Source organism: Equus quagga, chromosome 8 (assembly GCF_021613505.1).
Source record: "Equus quagga isolate Etosha38 chromosome 8, UCLA_HA_Equagga_1.0, whole genome shotgun sequence".
Classification (NCBI taxonomy): domain Eukaryota; kingdom Metazoa; phylum Chordata; class Mammalia; order Perissodactyla; family Equidae; genus Equus; species Equus quagga.
Window position 1 is genome coordinate 127,290,567 of NC_060274.1, and position 20,050 is coordinate 127,310,616.

Below are 20,050 nucleotides of genomic sequence, written 5' to 3' on the forward strand. Positions count from 1 at the left end.
GGATAACGCCAATTTTATGAAGCTGTAACTATTTAATACATCAAGTCAACTTTCAGTGGAAGGGTGCCTTAAGATTATTTTCTAAATTGAGTTTATAAAATTAACTGAGCAACAAATGTAATCAATGGCAAAAAGGAAGCTTGTCAGAAGAACAGTAATTTATAACTGACAGCAAGATAAAAATCTAGGGGCCAACCCAGTGGCGCAGTGGTTAAGTTCGCACATTCTGCTTCTCAGCGGCCCAGGGTTTGCTGGTTCAAATCCTAGGTGTGGACATGGCACCGCTTGGCAAGCCATGCTGTGGTAGGCATCCTACATATAAAGAAGAGGAAGATGGGCACAGATGTTGTTAGCTCAGGGCCAGTCTTCCTCAGCAAAAAGAGGAGGATTGGCAGCAATTAGCTCAGGGCTAAGCTTCCTCAAAAAAAAAAAAAAGGTAAAAATCTAGAAGTGGGGGAAGGGACTGGCCCAGTGGCGCAGCCATTAAGTTGGCATGTTCTGCTTCAGTGGCCTGGGGTTTGCCCATTTGGATTCTGGGTGCAGACCTATGCACCACTTGGCAAGCCAGGCTGTGGCAGACATTCCGCATATAAAGTAGAGGAAGATGGGCTCAAGGCCAGTCTTCCCCAGCAAAAAGAGGAGGATTGGCTGTAGATGTTAGCTCAGGGCTAATCTTCCTCAAAAAAAATCTAGAAGTGAGGGAAAAATTCTGATCACAACTCTTACATACCGAACTGGTTAAACTCCTGGAAACTTATTGACGTTAATATTACTTTATAAACATTTTACATTCTCATACCTTTCTCTGATTCTAAGTAGTCCCCATATCCACTCTATCTAGGGCAGTGGTTCTCAATCGGGGGCAGTTTGGGACATTCGGGAATATTTGGAGACATTTGTGATCATGATTACGTCATGAAGATAGAGATGCTGCTAAATATCCTAGCATGCACAAGACAGCCTCACTCCTCCAACGAAGATTTATCTGGCCCACGTTGGTCAGTATCGAGAAACTGTGACTGAAGGCAATATATTTCACTTTATTAACAGTCTGTCAGCCAGTTCTCAACTACAGCATTCTTTGGTTCTTCTTTTTAATTTCTTTGAGCTATATAATTAACAAAAATCTATCTTACTTAAGTTGAAGACCACTATATTTATAACGCACCAACTATAGCCAAACTACACTCCCTATTATATTACCCTCAGCAAATCGTAAACCAAACATTTTCCTTTGCAACTCTTGATTTTGGTGGTAGTTACACAGATATATTTATTTGCCAATTCTTATAGGCCTGTCCACTTAAAATAGTTGCATTTACTGAATGCAAGTTAGGCTTTAATAAAGTTAAAATGCATATGAGGCCAAACTTAAGCATTTCAAAGCTTTAATTAAAAGAAAGATGAAAGTCATATGATAAAGAAAGCATCTGTGAATTATTCCACATACCGTGAGTTCCAGGTTTTGCTGGAGTTGAGGATGAACTAAGTAATGGATCCAAGGAAGGATCCAAGAAATTTGTATTCATGTTTGTTTTATATGAAAGCTGAGATGTATCTTCTGATACATTATCTAAACTTAGCCTGTTTTGTCTACTTGTATCCAGAAGATCTTTTCCAAAGAAAGCTTCCTAGATAAAGATAAGCACATAAGAAAAAGATTGATTTAGTTATAAAATTCTAAAATGACAGATTATTCTGTCACTGTTTTTTAACAAGAAGGCAGAAATAACAGAAAAGCTTGGTATTTAACAATTAGAAACTGAATATAGAAATATATAAACAATACAGAAATATCCTGTCAGTTTGTTGATTCCCCTTACTTTAAAAGATTTTTTTGTATATTTATTAGAGACAAATAAAATTATGCAAATAAAAACCACACAGTTCTGTCAAATATGTTTGTAGCAACTGCAGTATATAATTTAATAATTCCGGGGGATTAGGTTACACTTAAATTTAAACATTGAAAAATTCACAATACTATTGGCACCTTAATTCATACTACAAGAAAAACTGAAGCCTCATGAATATTACCCACATTTATAGATCACTGGCAGACGAGAGCACAAGGGTTCGATCTACAGCTTTAATGCTTACAAATACTTCATGTAGATTTAGTAATCTCACATTGATTCACATAACCACATTGAAGACTCAGCATGCTATAAATCTGACAGACTTTCTATAGTCATTTTAACCTTACTGTGTGTACAAAATTTATTGCTATTAAAGGCTTTTAGCTTTTTATTCATTTACTCATATTACCATTTCTCCATTTCAATATAGTTTCTCTACTCTAGAGAACAATGTTTCAAGCTGGGTTCCTTACTATGCAAAGATCTCTCCAAAATTTCTCAAGGATCAATAAAGAGGACAAAAGGAAGCTCTTGGGATCCCCTTCACTTACTTCAACCCAACAACTCTGCTTTAGTCTATTTTCTGTAACGTGGTCTGCCTGGAAAAGGGATCCATTGTAGGACCAATTTTGTAATAACTATCAACATTTAACACTCTCTTGCCAAAGATAAACACACAATGAAGGTTCACTGAGGCACTTTTTATAATGCCAACAAGTATCTGTCAAAAGGCATATGATTAAATAAATGGTAGACATCCATACTATGAAATACAATACAGCACTTTTTAAAAAGGATGTAGAACGATGCTGTCAAAGAAAAGCTCTGAAACACAGTATTAAAAGTAAGTAAGTGACTGACAGGTCCAGCAGACATAAAATACAAACCAAGACTATTATGACTAAGCAAAAATAGATTAAAGGCTAAACACCAGACTATGAACAATGCTAACTTCTGAAAATGGATAGGGAGGAGGTATGTGACGTCTGATAGAGGTGATGATAAATTTTACTTGAAATTTTCACATTTTGATTCACTAAGAAAAAGAAATTTGAAAAGCCACAAAGCTAGTTTTTATTCCAGAAATGCTTTCACCATTAAGAAAAATGTTGAATACCAGAAAGATCTCAGAACTTTAGAGATCCTTTATTTAATGCCTTCAGTACAAATTTAAGAAATCTGAGACTACCATTAGCAAGAATTTTTTCATGATGACTTTAGTGGTATTCATCAAAAACTGTAACATTCTTATTAATTTGCTGGCTTTTCATCTCCTGTAGTTAACACAAGGGAGTGGCTCCACATGATTTCTAACTTGACAATCTTGTCAGTGATTCCCAGAACCAGCTGGAGACTCTCGATCTACTACAGGGGTTCTCAAGGTCACAAAAGACCACGAGCCCCTAGTAGGCTGCACCAATATTCTGACTGGGTAGATTATACAACTATTTACAGGTTATCTTGAGACTGCTGTGATGAATAAAGAATAACTGGAAAAAATTGCTACTGAATTCTTAGCAGGTTTCGTCACTATGTATTTTCCCTAGTCAATGGGGGAAAAAAAATACAAATGCTATCACAAGATGTCCAACGACAGTACCATTACAAAGGCTTCCTTCACATCCAAATAGAAAAGTCAGGCATTACTGACGTACACCAGAGGAATTACATGAGTACACCAGAGGAAACAATGCAGCTCAACGGAGTAAGATGATAGGAATAATCAGGAAATCACATCCACTACTTTCAATGGCTCCCTTGACAAAGTACGAAATGGTCAGTTTTCATACTCTCAGAAACAGCTAAAGAAAGCTTCCTAAATATGCATTACACTTGAAAGAAGAGTCAAATGAGGAGGAGGGGCACGTCACCCACTCAACACTCCAGGAAGGACTAGGAAGAAGGGAGGTGAAGGCAACAGCAAACAACAAAAAGGAGGCAATTAAACGTAATCCAAACAATAAATGCGCCTATTTTCTGACCAATACAATTATTGTTGTATATTAAAAAAAGGTACAAAACCAGAATGAATGGGTATTTGAAGGAGTAAGGGGAAAATAAGACATTTATTAAAAGATAGATAGTATGTAAGGCACAGAGTTAAGCACTTCACATCATAATTCTTGTTTCATCTCTCCACAGTTCTGTGGCACAGACAGTATCACAGTTTTATAGGTGAGAGAAGTGGGGCCCACAGATGTTAAAAAGAGGAAAACCACAGCTAAGTGGTAGCAGAGCAGTGTTTAAACGCGGGACTCTGACTGCAAAGGCTGAACTCTACAGTGGACACTGCCTTTACGATGTTGGTCATCTAATAAATTTACCCTCATAAATATTACTATATCCTTAAGTCATTCTGCTTAGAAGTCTTATTTATTAAATATAGATGACTTTTTACTCAAATGAGTATTTGATTTTTATACTTCTAATTACTAACAAAGAAAACTGAAGAAGTTGTATGTTAACTAAAAGGAAATGTATTTTGAAACCAATTAAACTTATAATAGCTAACTCGAAAATTAAGGTTCAAAAATTAGTACAATTCAAGCAATGAAGAGGTATCCATAGGGGCCGGCCCGGTGGTGCAGCGGTTAAGTTCGCACGTTCCGCTTCTTGGGGTTTGCCAGTTCGGATCCCAGATGTGGACATGGCACTGCTTGGCACGCCATGCTGTGGCAGGTGTCCCACATAGAAAGTAGAGGAAGATGGGCACAGATGTTAGCTCAGGGCCAGGCTTCCTCAGCAAAAAAGAGGAGGACTGGCAGTAGTTAGCTGAGGGCTAATCTTCCTCAAAAAAAAAAAAAGAGGTATCCACATAGGCCATAGTTCTGTGGGAGGGATAGATGAGATGGATACTCACAAACACTGAAATGAGGATGAACACTCAATGATAGGCTGTTCCAAGTCAGTTTTTACATATGAAGATGTAGAGGTCCAGGAAGGATGAATAACATGCTCAGGAACCTCCAATTAGCTAGTGGCACAGCCAGATGTTTAATCTCAGTCATATTTCTAACACAGGGTTCTTTCCAATGTATCATAGGGCCTTGAACTCTTCTGTGGCTTAACGTTTACAAGATAAAGTAGAAAGACTTCTATTTTCACACAGTCGACATCTATCAAACATAGTTTCTTCATATTGAGGGTTATTTGTCTAATGTAGTATTTTAGAAAACATAATCAATTCTGCTTAAATCTTTGGTTCACTAGGTCTCAACAGCAGTAAGTGATTATTAAAACTGTAACTCTGGCAGATAAAACCCATCTCTATTCAGTGAACAGAATGACTGTAATCTGGGCTGGCAAAGGGACCCATCCAGAGGACTTGGGTTTGGGGAGCAGACAGGTGGGACTGGTTTGAGAGAAGGAGGTTTGCTCAGCTCAAAGTGTCCTTGTACGTCTTACAGATTATTTAGAAGTGAAAACCTGGGATAAAAAAGAACTCTGTGAACTGTATCAAAGCACAAAAAAAGGTAAATGTTAATTTTTATGGACCCCTGGAAGGTAAAAATTGCATTTGTGATGACTAATTAAAAACAAGTAAAAAATTAACAAAAATAACAAACCTCTTTTTCAAAACTCAGTAAGTTACAGTCCTTTCATTAACAAACTACATAAAATAATGTAAAGCAAGCTATTACTTGTAAATAGGCAGGGAAAGTTTCTTCAAGTTTATTTTTCCTTTTCCGGTATCTCTTCTTTATTTTTTCAGTGTTTTCAGTAACAGAAACAGATTCATCAACCAGACTATCTGGTAACTGCTCACTCCACCCTGAAACAACAGTCACATTTATAAATACACGTTATTTAAAATTTTCAGACAAATATGCCAAAGAATTTTATTGCTTACCGATACACACACAGTTCCATATAAACAAGCTTTTTCTTATTTTTTTCTTCCAGTTGTATTGAGATATAATTGACATACAACACTCTATGAGTTTAAGGTGTACAGCATGAGTTGACAAACAAGCTTAAAACAAGTTTATCAGTAAATTTTTAAGTATCATAAAAATTTCATTTCACGTCTATTTACTATCAGCATGTTTCTTATTGACTCTTAATGAGTATTTCCTACTCACAAAGCAGAAATTTGTTTTTGTTAACAACATTTTGGTAAAGATTAACAAAAATGAAAATACTCAATGCTCCTAAGTATGGGGAAATGACCACTTATACACTACACTAAAGAGAATTTAGCAGGTACAACTTTTTTGTAGAGTTTGTTGACACTATTCAACAAAAGTCTTTTTAAAAATGTGTGTTCTTCAATCCAGTAATTCCAAGTTCTGGGATTTATTGCAAGTTAGGAATCTGTAGTACATACATATTGTGATCATATGTGACTACCTGTCAATATGCTCATAAATATGCGATGAATGCTCAATGTTAAGCTCAATCAAAGAAATGGAAATAAAAAAAATGCTGCATTATGAAATTATCAAAGAAACAAGTATACTACTTAAGGCAGGAAAGAGAACAATCAAATGATACTCTCTAATACTTCTTATGGGAAATCATACTTCCCTTCCAAAGATCAGTGTGGGCACGTCTGTTGGTAGACTACATAGGTGGACTGACTCTTCTGAGAACAACTAAAAATGGCGGAAAAACATTTTTTAAATAATCTTTTTAAATGTACCAGTAATGTACCAGAAAATAAAGCATCGTCAAAGATCAAAAATTAAGGTAAAACATGGACCACAGAAATAAGCAAAGAACTAAATAAAGCTCTCTGAAATTTTGCTAAAATCCAGTGTCCCTGAAGTCCAGTTTTTGGAGCCTCATGAGGAATGGGGAACAGAAGACAAAGCTTAAGGCCTCTCCTCTGGATGGAGAGATTAACTAGAGGTGCCTTGGATAAAGGTGGCACCTGAAGGACTCCATGCTGAAGGTTGGTTTAACAAGAAAGACAGCCTCCATTCCCCTCCCCTCCCCCTTCCCAGCACCAACAGCAAAGAAAACTGCTGGGCAGAAAGGCAAAAAATGAAAATCTTCCCTGAAAGGTCATAAACTCAATATAGCCCCAATGAGTAAGAAACCTGAGTTTATATAACACAGGTGGACCAAAAAACTTCAGGCTAAGAATTTAGCTTAAAGAACTCCTAGGATAGTAATACCTCACGCTCCTGGCAGTAATCAAGGCAAATACTCTGTGAAAGAACGCACCTTCAATTCAGTGCTCAAAAGGTTCAGAGAGCGTTCTAAAGAACATGAGCTCACAATAAAAAAAAAAAATTGTTTCATATATATGTTTCTCTGTTTCACACAATAGGAGACAGGGCCAGGAGACAGAGTAAAATCAGAAGTGCAAACGCTTTAGATATTTGACATTCTAAATCAATCAGATAGGTGAAAAATTAAAGACGACTGAAACTAGGAGCAAGGTGTAAAAAGAAACTACCCAGTGTTACAATATCAACAAAGCAGTTTACAAAAGGAATACATTAACAACTCAACAGATGACTTTGGATGGCACAGATGAAGGAACGAAATATTGAACTAAAAGATAGAACTAAAATTATTTAGAGAACCGAATAAAGAGACAGAAATGGAAAACACAAAAAACAGTTTCACTGAATCGATCACATTCCTTACTTAGGGGGTATTATAGCCACATTAGAAACTTCTTTAAAAGCATTACAGCGCTTCTTTTTTAAAATGTGCAGCAATTTCTAGTTTTTATTAATTCACAAGTCAAAATTCCATCCCATAGTAAAAGAGGAACTCTGTGTAGAGCACACACTGACGACGTCTCAGTTTTCTTCACACCCTACCCACAGCATTTACCATACAGAAAGCATACGGATCACGGCTGTACTGATTGCAAAGTCTTCATTCACACCAACTCTTAAGCAACGGCGTGTACAATGCTTTAGCTTTCTTTGAAGCCGTAAGTGAGGATGACAGAATATTAACTGAAAGACGTATTTCTAAAACATTACACAATTTTGTCAAAAATTATTGGGGTACCCTGTCACTTTCAACTAAATAGTCTAAAAGTTTCCAATTTTATGCCAAGCAGCTAAGGCAGGCAAAGCAGGGCCTTCTGTGACTAGAAAGTACCTGACGTGACTAAACAATTCAGTCCCTCAACTGTCTATATTTAACACAGTGAAACAGGAACTTGTTAAAAACTCTCAAAGGAATAGAGTCTACTGGGTTTAAACCGTTTCCTTTCCAAACCTAATTTCTGTATTACAGGTATGAACTCTACAGGCACTCAAATCCTTTGATCAGTAAGAAGCAACACAGTAGTAAATGGAGCATTATTATTCAATGGGACAGCAAGAAAAAGGGGTTAAACCCAACAGACTCAGTACATACCATCATCCCTGCTGGGTAATTGCTCAGACATAGAGCCTGAGGAATCTTTTCTGATCACAGATCTTTTGGTTTTTCCTTGCCCAGTTCGACTTCTTTGCCGTACCATAAATCCACCAATACCTATCCAAAAATAAAAGTGGGTACCTCGTAAACAACTAATTTCTCCCTATATTTCCAAAGCAAGAAAGGTGCAATTGCTTAGTCTTAAATAGCGAGGCATTTCCCAAATTCAATACGGGCTAATTTAAATCAATAATCTCATTTTTATGCAATATATAAGAGTTTGGAAATAAATTCATTACCAACTCAATAATTTTTTTTCCAATAAGGCAAATAAAATTTGACAAGCAAGACATTTTTTCTCTCTACCCCTGAGGCAGAGAGGAAATAAGAGAGTGTTTAGGGCCGGCCCAGTGGCGCAACGATTAAGTTCGCACGTTGCAGTTCTTGTCGGCCCGGGGTTCGCTGGTTCGGATCCCAGGTGCGGGAGTGGCACCGCTTGGTAAAAGCCATACTGTGGTAGGCGTCCCATATATAAAGTAGAGGAAGTTGGGCATGGATGTTAGCTCAGGGCCAGTCTTCCTCAGCAAAAAGAGGAGGAGTGGCAGCAGTTAGCTCAGGGCTAATCTTCCTCAAAGAAAACAAGAGAGAGAGTGTTTAATCAGTCATAGTATTAACTGGACTATAAATTTTAGGAGACATAAGAACCCTGTCATGTCACTTTCATGTTGTCCACTTACAGGCACTCCTGCGTAAAAAGTGAAATAAGTTTTTAAAAACAAAAATATTAGAAAGTGAATGCTGAAAATTAAAAGAATTATAGAAGTATACATCAAGGGAAAATATTTAAATGGATTTAAATGTCCAAGTACAAATAAAAGCCAATCTAGTAAAGCATTTAATAAAATGGATAACATTTGGGATAAAGTATTAAATAATGATTTATTGGGAAACATTCCCATACTCAACCCAAGGAATTTGTCACCTAAAAAGTATATTCAAATAGTTCAGTCCTTTAACTTATACATATATTAAGTTTAGTTTAGAGAATTGTTAAGAAGCTATATTTCATCTTGATTATTTAATCATAATTGAAGCCCTCAATATTATATTTTTCTTAAATTAACTAAGCTTTGATTATATTAAAATGTCTAGCTCAGGCACTATACCTGGTCTGTATGGTTTCCTTTTTCTCTTTTTGACACCCTCTGTTCCTTCTACTCCCTTAGTTTCATCATCCACAGCTTCTCGTTCAGGACTAGATTCTGATTTTCCATCACAATCCATAAGTTCTCCTTCTGGAACAAAGTAAAGGTACAGATAAAATTGGAAAAACCTATCAAATACATAATTCCTATGTAATAGGAAATACAAAGCCAAGTGGCCAATGAGCCATTCTAATCATGCATCCCAGTTGGTAGGGAAAGTATAGAAAGAAATGGGGAAGGCCCCAAAATGCCTATAGAACTCATGCTACTGAATGTATTGTTCTCAGTAAATGAAAGAGAAGAATCAGAGAAGGGGAAACAGAGAGAGAGGAGGCTCAAAATTTTAGACAGTTACAAATCTATCTGCACTTAATAAATCATTTCCTTGCTTTTAATTCTGTCGTCAGGTCCAGGCCCCCAAAGCTGTCACTCTAGCCTAGAACTCTCTTCTGAGCTCCAACCAAAGCTGTAATTGGATATTACCTAGTTACTGAAAACTCTATATCTAAAATTGAACTCCTGATTTAAGATAAACCTTATCCCTTTCTATGTGTTACCTGTCATCATTAAAAGGCATGGAAATGTACCCTGAAAAAGCCAGAATCCTAGGGGACAGCCTTCACAATTCCTAATCTTTTCTTTCCCACAATCAAGACTCTTCAATATCTCTCAAAAGCATTTTATTTCTGTCTACCACCATCTTGGTCCAATCTTGACCTACTGCAACATCCTCCTCCTATTTAGGTTCCCTGTCTCCAAGCCTGCCCTCCTCTTAAATCAGTTCTTTACATTGCAACCAAAATGATCTTTCTATAAATATGTATCAATTTTCACTTAAAATCTTTTAATGTCTTCCCAGTGGCCTCAAAATGAAGTTCAAATTTTAAGACCCATTATAATAGTCTCTTATAAACTCTCCAGCTTCATCTCACTCCAAACACTATGAGCTATTTTTAATTCCTTCAACACATCAAGCTCTTTCTTCCACTACCTCCCCAACCTCTTCCTGCCATCTACTTTCAGGATTTATTCTAACCATCAATTTCTTCAAGAATTTCTGATATTTAGACAAGGTTACATTCCACAGTTATATGCTCCTGTACATTAGCATTATGCTTCATTTTAATTGGTTCTTTTAATGTCTGTCTCCTTGATAGACTATATTTTCTGTGAAAACAGGTATTAAGACTCTTAACAGCTGCATCCTTAGAGCACAGTACCTAATACTTAATAAATATTACACTGAATGAAGTAAACAATGAAATTAAGCAATGCATACAGAAGCTCAATTCTTAGAAAAGAAAGTTATTTTAACACTACTGTAATCAAACCTTTGCAAGTTCTGTGTGCTTTATACTGTGCCATAGGGAAAAAAAGTTATCAAATACATTTAAGATTCAATTGTTAACTCTCTTCTTCACTAAGTATTATATACAACATATTTCTGTAAAACCATGAACAGTGTATTTGTTTTTGATGATATTAGGTCAATGTTTGAGGCCGATTTCCTAACAATCTGATAACTGCTCTCTATAGCTAAGACTAAGTCATGAAAAGAAATGTTTACTTACTGAAACTTAGCAAGCACCAAAGATAACAAAATACCAATTGTTTACCTTAAGATAAACTCACTGAAACAAGTGAGAGGGAATTTGGGGTTAAGATGGTAGACTAAATTCATGTATCTAATTTCACTCTCCCGAAATCCTATTAAAACCACAGTGAAGCAATCTATTTTTAAGAGATAAACCCACAAAGACAGAGAAAACAGGAAAGGAGAAAAGCCACAATTTTGGAAGGAAAAAGTAAAAAGATGAATAACTGACTTGGCAAAGGAAAATTCTCAGTTGAGAGTGGAAGTAACCAAGAAAAAAAAATCCAATTTATAACACAATCCTCAAAAGGCTGAGGCACTGGCAGACCCAGGTATCTTTGGAAATAGGCAAGAGGAAGCTACAACAAAGAGAGAGCTTCATTTATATTAACCACACAAGTCACACTCCCTAGGACCTTCTTACCAACTTCACACACCAGTAGGCTGCCCCTCTAACCAGAGGATGGTCGGACGACTCTTGGACAACCTTAGCTGAACACTGCGGTAATGGACTGAAAACAGGATCACACGGCCACAGGCAGGATAAACGCCGACCCTGTCACTCCTCTGGGGCCCTTTCCCACTCAACTCCCAGACAGCCAGCAGCTAAACCTCTACTCTCCAAGCAGGAGACTTGAAAAGATTCTTCTGGGAAACCTGACCAGTTCAAGCAAAATGTCTAAACATACTGACACCAGAGGATTCCCCAAACAGTGAACACAGATCATAAAACCTTAGTCAACAAATACCACCCACATACTCGAAGCTTTCCATCAAGTTTTTAATCTCCTGTTCTTCATGTTAAGAAAAGAAGATTACCAATTTATTTAGCCAATCACCACTTTCAGTTCCTCACTTTTAATCATGCATGGACAGTCAAGGATTATCTGATGAAAAGTCTATAATAGACTATACTGCCCTAGACTAAAGTGGCCCAAACATGGCAAGGGTCACTGAAAGCTAAGGTCTCTTTTAAACAATATCTTAACAATGGCCTCTGATTCCTACAGATATTCCCCAAATGTGAGAAATTCTCCCATAAATACATACTTGTTTATAGATAGTAATCTCTGGAAGGTTAAAAGAAAACAGTGGTTCTTCCTGGGAGGGGAACTAGATGGCTGGGAGGGAGACTAACTTCACTGTTTACTCTTTGAACCCTTTGCATTTTTCATATTAGGCACAAGCATTATCTACTGAAAAACTTTCCCTACCTACCCAAAATAGTTACAAATGCATGCACCCTTTGATTCAGCAAGGAGTTCATCTTGCCAGCCCATCATTATGTAAATACCACGTTATTCACTGTGACATTCACAGTAAAAGACTGAAAAAAATGAAAGGTCTATCAATATACGAACTATACAAAGGAATACGAAAAATGAGGCCGTTAAAAGTGAAAAACAGTATTAAGGCAAGGAAAAGAACAGTAAGACAAAAGGAATGAAAAAATGCATACTCATTTGCTTGTACATGAACAAAACACCTCTGGAAAGATATACAAGAATGGCTGCCTCTGGAGAAGCGAACTGGCATGGGGACAGGGGAGAGAGGACACTTTTCACTGTTTACCCTTATTCCTTTTCAATTTTAAACCATGTGAATGTATTCCTCGTCCAAAAATCAAATTTACAAAGTTGAGGGAAGCAGCATTAACATTACAGGAGGTGATAACTATCCACCTGACTGCTTGCTCACGCCTTACCTCCCTCTCTCTCCTAGTCTAAGTAACCCCATTCGGCTCCATGCTCGGCCCAGGCCCGCAGCCTACGTGCACTCCTACTGCACACCTCCCGCACTGGGGCAGCTACTGAGAGGGAGGGCGCTGTGTTCCCACTCTGGGGACACAGAGGGTTTTTGTTTTCTTTAGACTTGGGATTTTTTTTGTACTAACCGGGTATCCAGATCCCACTAGCAGAATTAGAAGAAGTCTGCTTTTATTGCACAAAGAATTTGTTTCTGATATGCTAAGGCGGTTGTTTACGACTTATTTTCCTAAAGAAACATCTATCAGAAGAGTTAAAAATCAACAAAAAAGCCATTGGTATTTTCACACTATTTTAGGAGCATCACAAGTTCGTTAGGACTTTGTAGACTCCTGTGGAATCTCATATTAGGTATACTTATGCGTATAATTTATAATATTACTTCTATGTGGATTTAGCTTCTGACAGCCTCAACTGGGAAAGAGCACAGTTGAAAAAATATCTACCATTTCTCACAGTCTTGTTCTAAAGAACAACAGTCACAAGGAAAACCCTCTCAGGTCTTTTTGTTGATGTTTTGTTTTGTCTTAAAAGGTTCTATAGTCTCAGACATTGGGAATTAACGTGTACTATCAAGAAACTTTTCAAATTTTATCAAATACAGCATTTCCCAGATTTAAGCGACTATGGAACCATTTTCAGACATTTTCTACTATCTTCACAAACTAGAATTCTTCACTGTACTCTGGCTGATGGCAATCTAATCAATTCCTCCTAGATACACAGACTATTTCTTCACAAGCCCCAAATCACTTAAAACTTCAAAATCAAATTTTCTGTTCAACAGTATTTAAACATCAGTTATATGTGAGCATCAGAAAGCTTTTCTCCCAACCACAGGGACCCAAAAACACACTACTACAAAAGAAATGTGAGATCAACTGATAAAATTTCAGGAATATACAAAAGACATAGCCATTCTAAGCCAAGATTATCTCTCACTGGGACTACTGCAATAGCCTCTGGCCTGATCTACTTGCCACAACTCTTGGGCCTAATAGTCTACTCATATATATATGAATAAATATATATGAATATGAATATATATTATATATAATGATATAAATTAAATTTCTATTATTTAAAACATAAATAAGATTATGCCACTCTTCTCTTCAGAAACCTCCAACGACTTACCATTTCATTCACAGTAAATGCAAATTCCTTAAGTATCACCTTAAGGTCCTGCATGATCGACTGAGTCATCCCTCCACTCGTCACCTGTCTCACCTCATCCCCTCCCATTACCCTCTTTGCTCACTCTTCTGGACACAGTGGTCTCCACAACATTCCTCAAAAACGCTAGGCACACTCCCACCCAGGGCCTTTGTACTGGCTTTCTCACTGATAGAGATGCTCTTCCCTCAGACAACCAAGTGGGTAACTCACTGATCTCTGTGAAGTCTGTGCTCAGATATTTTCAGTTCATTTGATCCTTCACATTAGCATGCACTCCCAATTTCTCTTCTCTAGCTCTATTTTATCCATAGCACTTGCCAAACACATATAATTATGTTTTAATTACATTTTTATTTTTTATATTTTTATTACATTATAAATAATAATATATTTTTTTAATAGTTGTTTCTCCTAACATTAAAATCTAAGTTCCATAAGCAGAGAATTTATTTTTGTGAGGAAGATTCACCCTGAGCTAACATCCATTGCCAATCCTCCTCTTGTTTTTGCTTGAGGAAGATTAGCCCTGAGCTAACATCTGTACGAATCTTCCTCTACTTTGAATGTGGGATGCCTCCACAACATGGATGATGAGTGGAGTAGGTCTGCACCCAGGATCTGAACCTGTGAACCCAGGCCAGTGAAGCAGAGCATGCAGAACTTTAACTACTGGGCCACAAGGCTGGCCCCAAGCAGAGAATTTTATCTGCTTTGGTCACAGATAGGACTTCCAACATCTGGGACACACTATGCATTCAATAAATACTGTTGAATGACAAGACGTGACGGAACAAAAATAATTATTACTTTATTTCTGAATCATCTGAAAATAACCACCCTAAAAATAAGCAAACTATGGTGATCTTCTTCAGAGATAAGCAAAAATATAACTCATATTGAATTTAATACTACTAAAATTATTTTGTTATCTCAAGAATTCAGCTAGAAAAATCTTGATATTTATTCTGATCAAGAAAATGTTTATAAACAAATAATTTATGATGAACATCTGTGAATACAAATTTATACTTGAAAATTAATGATGGTTTTTCCATTTCTGAAATGTATGAATCAAGTTCTATTTTTTTCCAAAGTACATAGTTGTACATTCTTAGCTGTGGGTACTTCTAGTTGGGGCATGTGGGACGCCGCCTCAGTCTGGCCTGATAAGCAGTGCCATGTCCGCGCCCAGGATTCAAACTAGCAAAACCCTGGGCCATGAAAGCAGAGTGCGCAAACTTAACCACTCGGCCATGGGGCTGGCCCCTCAAGTTCTGTTTTAACTTCACTGTGGTATCCAAGCTCACAGCATCTGAGAAGGTTTATTCTGCTATCTAGCAAACTAGAGTTAAGCCTTCCTAATTTTCTCATCTGTGATCCTCAAAGATATGGGGGCTCCTGGAAATTTCTGTAATACAGGTCTGTTCTAAAAAGATATATAAACGGAAGAAAATCTGAAAAGGCTAGGTCCAATAAGACCATTCACTTAGAAAGGTCAAGTGTCACATCAAGGGTTATCTAAGTCAGTAGAATTTATCCTTAGTAAATCATACATTATTTAAAAGCTATTTTATATGCTTTAATTCTTGCAAACATACTCCATGGAAAACAAATTAGTATTACCTCGACTATCATCCATTTCACCATCCCTTGAATGCTCTGATTGGATGTCTGGAGGGGTCTGAAGGACAGCCACGCTATTCTGATTTATAATCTTCAATTTCAACTTTGGTTTTGACCGTTTTCTTCTTGGAACTGTAACTGTGAGGCTCTGTAACTGAGTCATCCCTGATTCGGTCAAACACACACCATCCTGGGTATAGGTCTTGGGTGGATCTAAAATTATAATATCCCAAGGATACAAATTAAAATTCTCACTTTAAATTTGATTGATAAGTCGATTATCGCTCCAAAATACCCACGTTAAGGGAACGTGACTTCTATAAAGCAATCATCTCTGAAATGCACAAAATAATTCACTTAGCAGCCAATTAATACTAAAAATAATTGGTCAAACTTCCTTGGCAGACAGGTTGCAAGTTTTTAAAAGATAGTCTTCCTGGAATTTATATTTTCATCGATCGACATGAGAATTCAGAGAGAAAGCAATGAAGCTACAAGCAGTGCTTCAGTTCCTTGACTGTAGGCATCTTCCTGGAATATCCTTTCAGATTAAAAAGTGAGGATCAATTTTGACAAGAAGCAAGAATACTCCAGAAGCCCATCTGGAAATCAAATATCAATATAATCACTTACAGGAAGAGGTAGTAAATAAGTAGAAATCCTTCAAATTTTTAAATGTACAAAACTGCTGTTCATTAGAACAATTTTTGTACTATCCAAATGTTTTTTGTACCAGAGGATATCAAACAGAAGTAGGCAAAAGAATGATAGTTTGATAAGAGTATCATATTAATCACCATTCCAGGCTGATCTATTACAGATTAAATAGTAAGAGACTGAATTAATTCTGAAGGAATCTGTTCGCTAACTGGGCCTTATTTTCTGCTGATAACTAAGCACAGTAATACATCAATGAAACCAAAGCAAGTATAGAGTTAATCACTATTTTAAAAGTGGCTATTTTCATTGCCAATTTGCTGAGATTCATAGGAATAATGTCTCACTAAAGCTGCATAAGATGAATATTTTATATATCAATTATAGAAATGATTACCAACATTAGAGAATTTAGACTGAACACCTATATGATTAGGGCAGGTTTCAAGTAACATAGAAAAAATTAAGCATTTATGTGCTTTTTGTAAAGAACAGTCAAATAAAGCATTTTAGATTTTACCTAGCTCTTTCACTTTTGTGACAATCTGTGCTACAAGTGAAGATTCACAGCAGTCTGAGGAAGGCACTAAAATGAAAAAAAATTCACGTAATTTTTAGAGAAAAGGTAAAGTGTATTTAAAGATTTGCATATGATTAAAATTTCTATTTTGTACCCATTTTACTGAAATAAATGCTTGAACACTAAACAGAGTTGAAACAAGGTGAAGGGGAAGGAAATACACATAAGGGAAGAAAAACTGGTAAAGAACTGGATTTCTACATATTGCTAATAACTACGATTATATGAGTCTTGAAAGCAAAATTACATTATATATAAAATATATGCTTAATTTACTTTCTTTTTGGAAGTAAACTGTTTTAATATATTAAGTTTGGATAATAAGAGTTAATTTATAAAAAACAATAACTTATTTTTCAGAAAATATTTGTTCAAATAATAGTTTCACAAAAACCAAACAGCCTCAGAGGGAAGCCCACTGACTGGCCGTGGTCAGCAGGGCCCAGTGAGCTTCAGGGGACAGACACGGCTGGAATCGCTTCCTTACCATTTGACGTAGGCATATAGGGTCTGCACATGCTACAATCAAAACCAATGTCTGCTACATTTTCCACTTCCTCTTCAGTACTTAAGTTTTGACAAACTGCATGCATCCATCTAAAAAGACCATATTTGTACATTTAAAAAAAAAAAGAAATGTACTGAGTGTGGTTTCCTTTTAAAAATTACAACAGAGTTGACAGTCTCCAAACTCAAAACCCTAAGCCTCACATGCTCCTCCTATCTAGGCAATTTTACCCTTTCTCCTGACCAGTCCTATTCACCCAAAAACTTTTCAGAGCTGAGAAGGAAAGAAAAAGGAATGAGAACAAGTACTAGGAAGGAAGCACAATCACATTATATGAGGAAGATGGGATAACTGTGTTATGTTCATATACTGACTATTTCAGAGACAGCAAGGAAGCCAGTCAGGGCAAGCAGAGAGGAATTCGAAGAGTGCAAATGGTGTGGTAGGTACGTGCTCCATGTGACGTGTCTACTGTGGAGTAGACACAGCTCATGTGAGTGATGGTGAATGGTAAGGGGAAATACAAGGAGGTATCCTGCCTTAGAACAAAGAACTGGTAGGCAGAGTCCTGAGAATCCTGCCCTACTGATGAAATAGACTACATTACTAATATTACACATACAGTGCTTAACTGTGAAGAGAGCACAACAATACACCATGGAAACCAAAGAAAACATTCATGATTGTGAAGCTGCACATAGACTACTTGGCAGGGTGGGAGCTGGTATGATACCTACATATTCTGTATCTAGAGCTTGAAGAAAAAGTAGTTTAAGGAACACAGAATGTGTGAGACCCTTTGTAGAATCTAATAAAAGATTCAGAAACCTTCCATAGAAAAATACATATACGCAGGCAATAATTCTGCATCTAATTTCAAGGGATTCATAAACTGTCAAAAAGCCCCAAGTTAAAAATCCTTAGTCTAGAATTGAGAATTCAAAACAGAAAACTTCTGTAAATTTCTAGTCTGGAAAGCAAAAAGTCTTGTTTCTTAAATTTAAGATGGAAGAAAGTCATTTTCCAATTTCCTTTTGCTACATTTAAGAGAGAAAAGTTTGCAAAAGATGAAAAAAACAGCACAATACCTATCACATTGTCTACATTGCAGAATAAGATCTTCTTCTCTATAGTTTCGATAGCAGACCGGGCAGGAAGATAAGCTTGCACAGGGAGCACACTGTGTATAATTGTTTTGCCATTCACATCTTAGACCTGCAGATGTTGCTCCACAGTGTCTGCACCAAACACACCTGAAATCCAATACCCCCCACAAGTCTCAATTTTATTTACTTAGTTACTTGGTTACTGTAATTCAAGAAGCTACACATGAACAGAATAGGGGAAAATTATTTAATGCATATTTGAAAATGTTTCTAATCTGATTAGTGATATCCATCATAGTAAACATGTATTATGCAATTAAGCAGATGTGGCTAATTTTTAAAAACTAAAGTAACGTGGGAAAGTTCTGAACTTGAAAGACTAACAAGGGAAACGTAAATCCTAGAGTACCATTTGCACTTCCAGCCTCCTTTGGGAACTGTCTGCAATGGAGGGTCTAGGCAGTAGGTGTGATAACTTATGTCACAATCATCACACAGCAGGAGTCTTCCTGGGTCAGTCGCCTTCCCACAGGCCTCACATACAGTGCACTCAAGACACCTCCAACCTTTGCTAAGAACCACTTTAGTGATCTGTAAAAGAAACAACCAATCCATGTGATTTATACATTAACCTACACCTCATTTTGCATGATCAAACAAACCATATAAATGAATATGGTGCTTATGTACCTAGAAGCAGAAAAGAGGCAAGCAACCAACATTTACTGAGCACCAATAGTGGCTAATACTGGAGTGGGTACACCCATATACTTTTAGAAGTCCACTTACTGGACAGAAAAATGGAAAGTGGTACATATTTTAATGCCTTTTTTAAGTCCATCCATATAACTACTTTGTGCTATATATTTTATGTGCACTTTATAGATGTGGTGACTGGATTTTAAAGAAATCAAGTAAATTGCCCCATTATTCTTAATACAGGATTTGAAAATGTACTGACATACTTTCCATCTACAACATTTTATGAATCATGCTTCTGAAATTTGTGCACATTGCATAGGGACTTGCATATTAAAATCAATATAAAAACATAAAAAGTAAAACATGAGTTCTCAAGGATATGTTATGGTCTTGGAGGATTTCAGGCTACGAAGCTAGAACTTGTGAAGCTCACACTCACTCCTCTGTTTACTCTCCTCAGCCTGAAGTGTGTAAGTTAGTAGGAAAGTTTGAGAATCTCTATACTTCTGAGAAATTCCTCAAAGAAGACACAAAATGTAATATTAAGAATTTGGAACCAACTTAAAGATCTCAAGAGACTAGAGTCTACAGATAGAAAGGACCGCAAAGTGTCTGTGTTATAATGAAACAGTAAGCAATCACGATACAGAATAAAAATTCAGATCATGAGAAATAAGAAAGTCTAAAAGCTACCTGAGAGGAAAATAAAAGACTTAAGTAAAGGAACAACTATCAGAATGGGATCAAACTTTGCAACTCTAGATGCTAAGTAGAGTAATAATTTCTGGTTCTACAGGACAAAATTTTTCAAGGTACAACTCTTAACCTAGCTAAACAAGCAATTAAAAGTGAAAGCAGAATACCTTTTAGACATATAAGGACTCAAAACTCAGCTCCCACATTCTCATGAAGTTACTTGGAGATATGAGGACCAAAATGAG

The 20,050-nt window shown here is 36.6% G+C and overlaps 1 protein-coding gene across 1 annotated transcript in view; it reads right to left on the reverse strand.

The window, feature by feature from the left end:
* Window positions 1–20,050, reverse strand: part of KMT2C (lysine methyltransferase 2C) — a 267,769-nt gene that overhangs the window by 63,438 nt on the left and 184,281 nt on the right. The window contains exons 19-27 of the mRNA XM_046670589.1: window positions 18,817–18,998; window positions 18,390–18,554; window positions 17,281–17,390; window positions 16,734–16,799; window positions 15,557–15,769; window positions 9,356–9,484; window positions 8,187–8,306; window positions 5,501–5,631; window positions 1,451–1,631 (exon numbers count right to left, since the gene is read on the reverse strand). Of these exons, the coding sequence (XP_046526545.1) occupies window positions 1,451–1,631; window positions 5,501–5,631; window positions 8,187–8,306; window positions 9,356–9,484; window positions 15,557–15,769; window positions 16,734–16,799; window positions 17,281–17,390; window positions 18,390–18,554; window positions 18,817–18,998 (1,297 nt within the window). The remainder of the gene's footprint in view (window positions 1–1,450; window positions 1,632–5,500; window positions 5,632–8,186; window positions 8,307–9,355; window positions 9,485–15,556; window positions 15,770–16,733; window positions 16,800–17,280; window positions 17,391–18,389; window positions 18,555–18,816; window positions 18,999–20,050) is intronic.